A 2,075-nucleotide genomic window follows, 5' to 3' on the forward strand; every position below is an offset into this window, starting at 1 on the left:
AAAATTCAAGGCTGTATCATGTACTTTTTATTAAAAAATATAGAAAAGTCCTAGAGTTATTCTAGTACTAGTATGGGCAACAGTGTTTTTTAAATTTTAACGAAAAGTCATTTGTTAAGTTTTATAAAGTACGTGAAAGATTAGTTGACTGCGCTTGAAAATTCTGTGGAGCATGCGCAGTGTGCGTTGAGCGTTTCTACCCAAGGTGAGTTCCGTAAGGAATGCGTTACCGAGCGGACGCGTTATTTTGCTTACGAAATATATATAGATTTACGGGCTTTATTTAATTCAGTGGTGCTCATTATTGTACGCGATTAAAACCGGGATCCCTTTTAAAGACACATCGTGTCTTATTGTACCTATTTCATAGTGTACTAACCCTTTTATTAGTAGTTCGTTTCCTTTTAGGTTAGCCAGCCTCGTGGCTGAGCGCGCGTATCGCAGAGGCATGGCCTCTAGCGAAAATTCAGACTTCCGAATGGATTTCTCCGATGAGACGGAGGAGCAGAGAGCTGCAAGAAATTTATTGTATTATCAACAACAATCGTCAAAAAATGTTCGATCGCGGACAAACTCAACATCGTCCCTAGATTCGGACAAAAAACGTAAATGTGAGAATCAACCAGACCCATTCAAACCGCCTCTTGACCCTAACACAGTGCGTGCAGATCAATCCGGTAAGAAGACAGGTAAAAAAGAAGTCAAACTCGTCAAATACGAAAATTCTAATAAGGGAAATTGCCCGGTTTTCTTACAGCGCGATCCCAAATCAAACGATGCGTCGAAAGACCTGAATCATGTGTCAGTCGGTAAAATCATCCACAATCTTTATCCCGGTAAAGTTGTTGGAATTTACCCAAGCGGTCGCGGAAAAGTCCGAGTTATCATGAATGGTGGCAGAGCAGCCAACCAAATTGTTTCTGATCCGACTCTTAAATCAAAAGGTCTAATAGCTATAATCCCATCGAGTTTCGTCACGTGTCAGGGAATAATTAACAATATCGGGCTAGACATCTCCACGGAAGAGATTTTAGAGAACGCGGAAATTATTGGTAACTACGGTAAGGATTGTAAAATTATCAATGCCCTGAGGTTTAACCGCAGAAAAATTGACGAGAAAAACACAGTTACGTTTGAACCCTCTACCACCGTCCTTCTTACTTTTCAAGGAACTACCATTCCAGAGCGTGTGTCAATTTATAAAGGTTCATCTCCAGTACGCCCCTACATTCCAGACCCACGCATGTGCATGAATTGTCTGCGATTTGGTCACATAGCCAAACACTGTAGGTCAAAAACTCGATGCCAACAATGTGGCGGTTCAGCCCCCCACAATGATGATACCAACCCTTGCACCAACGCGTCAGGCCCCCCAAGGTGTGCAAACTGTAACGGTCCACACAACCTTCGTCAAAACAATGTCCAGAGTTCACGTTTCAAAAAGAAGTTCGCTACTACGCAACTCAACATAAAATGTCCTTTGACGAAGCAAAGGAAATCCTCAAACCAAAAAGAAACACTCGTCGCATGGACGCTTTTAACTTCTCCGACTTTCCTGATCTGGCAGATCAACCTGCCCCTTCTTCAACCTTCACACAAAATTCTAACCTCCAAAAACGTTTATTCTCTCAAGCGACAACAGTTCACAACAACCATTCTCAACAGACAACAAACAAAGCACCACACTCTCACACAAACCGAACACCAAAAAACTCTTCTTCTTCAACCTTCTTCGCTGCAAACTGGAACAATGGCAGATCCGAGATCTCCATGCCTAACGGTTTTGCTCTTTCGAATCCTTCATCTACCTCTCCTTCTCCTACCCCGACTCAATCACACACACCTAACTCTGACACCCAGATCGTAGAATCACTCAATTCTTTCCTCTCACTACTAAAAACACATATCACTCACATTTCTTCCAACTCTTCACCAGAAATTACGAAACAAAATTTAGAAACTCTCTCTAACATTACGACTAGCCTCCATTCTTTGTTAGCTCTTCCAGCCCACAAAATGGCTAGTCTTTCCCAATTAAATCTTCTGCAATGGAACTGTCGTGGTGTCTCTAACAA

The 2,075-nt window shown here is 42.0% G+C and overlaps 1 protein-coding gene across 1 annotated transcript; it reads left to right on the forward strand.

Moving 5' to 3' along the window:
* Nucleotides 1–448: 448 nt before the first annotated feature.
* On the forward strand, nt 449–1,867 carry LOC122499991. Its single transcript, XM_043608619.1, has one exon. It carries the CDS (start codon nt 449–451, stop codon nt 1,865–1,867), a length of 1,419 nt encoding a protein of 472 aa, XP_043464554.1.
* The last annotated feature ends 208 nt before the right edge of the window (nt 1,868–2,075 follow it).

Source organism: Leptopilina heterotoma, unplaced genomic scaffold, assembly GCF_015476425.1.
Source record: "Leptopilina heterotoma isolate Lh14 unplaced genomic scaffold, ASM1547642v1 Lhet_180, whole genome shotgun sequence".
Classification (NCBI taxonomy): Eukaryota; Metazoa; Arthropoda; class Insecta; order Hymenoptera; family Figitidae; genus Leptopilina; species Leptopilina heterotoma.

Excerpts from the sequence above, each read along its gene's own strand:
- LOC122499991 (XM_043608619.1), top strand. The coding sequence starts at position 449 with ATGGCCTCTAGCGAAAATTCAGACTTCCGAATGGATTTCTCCGATGAG.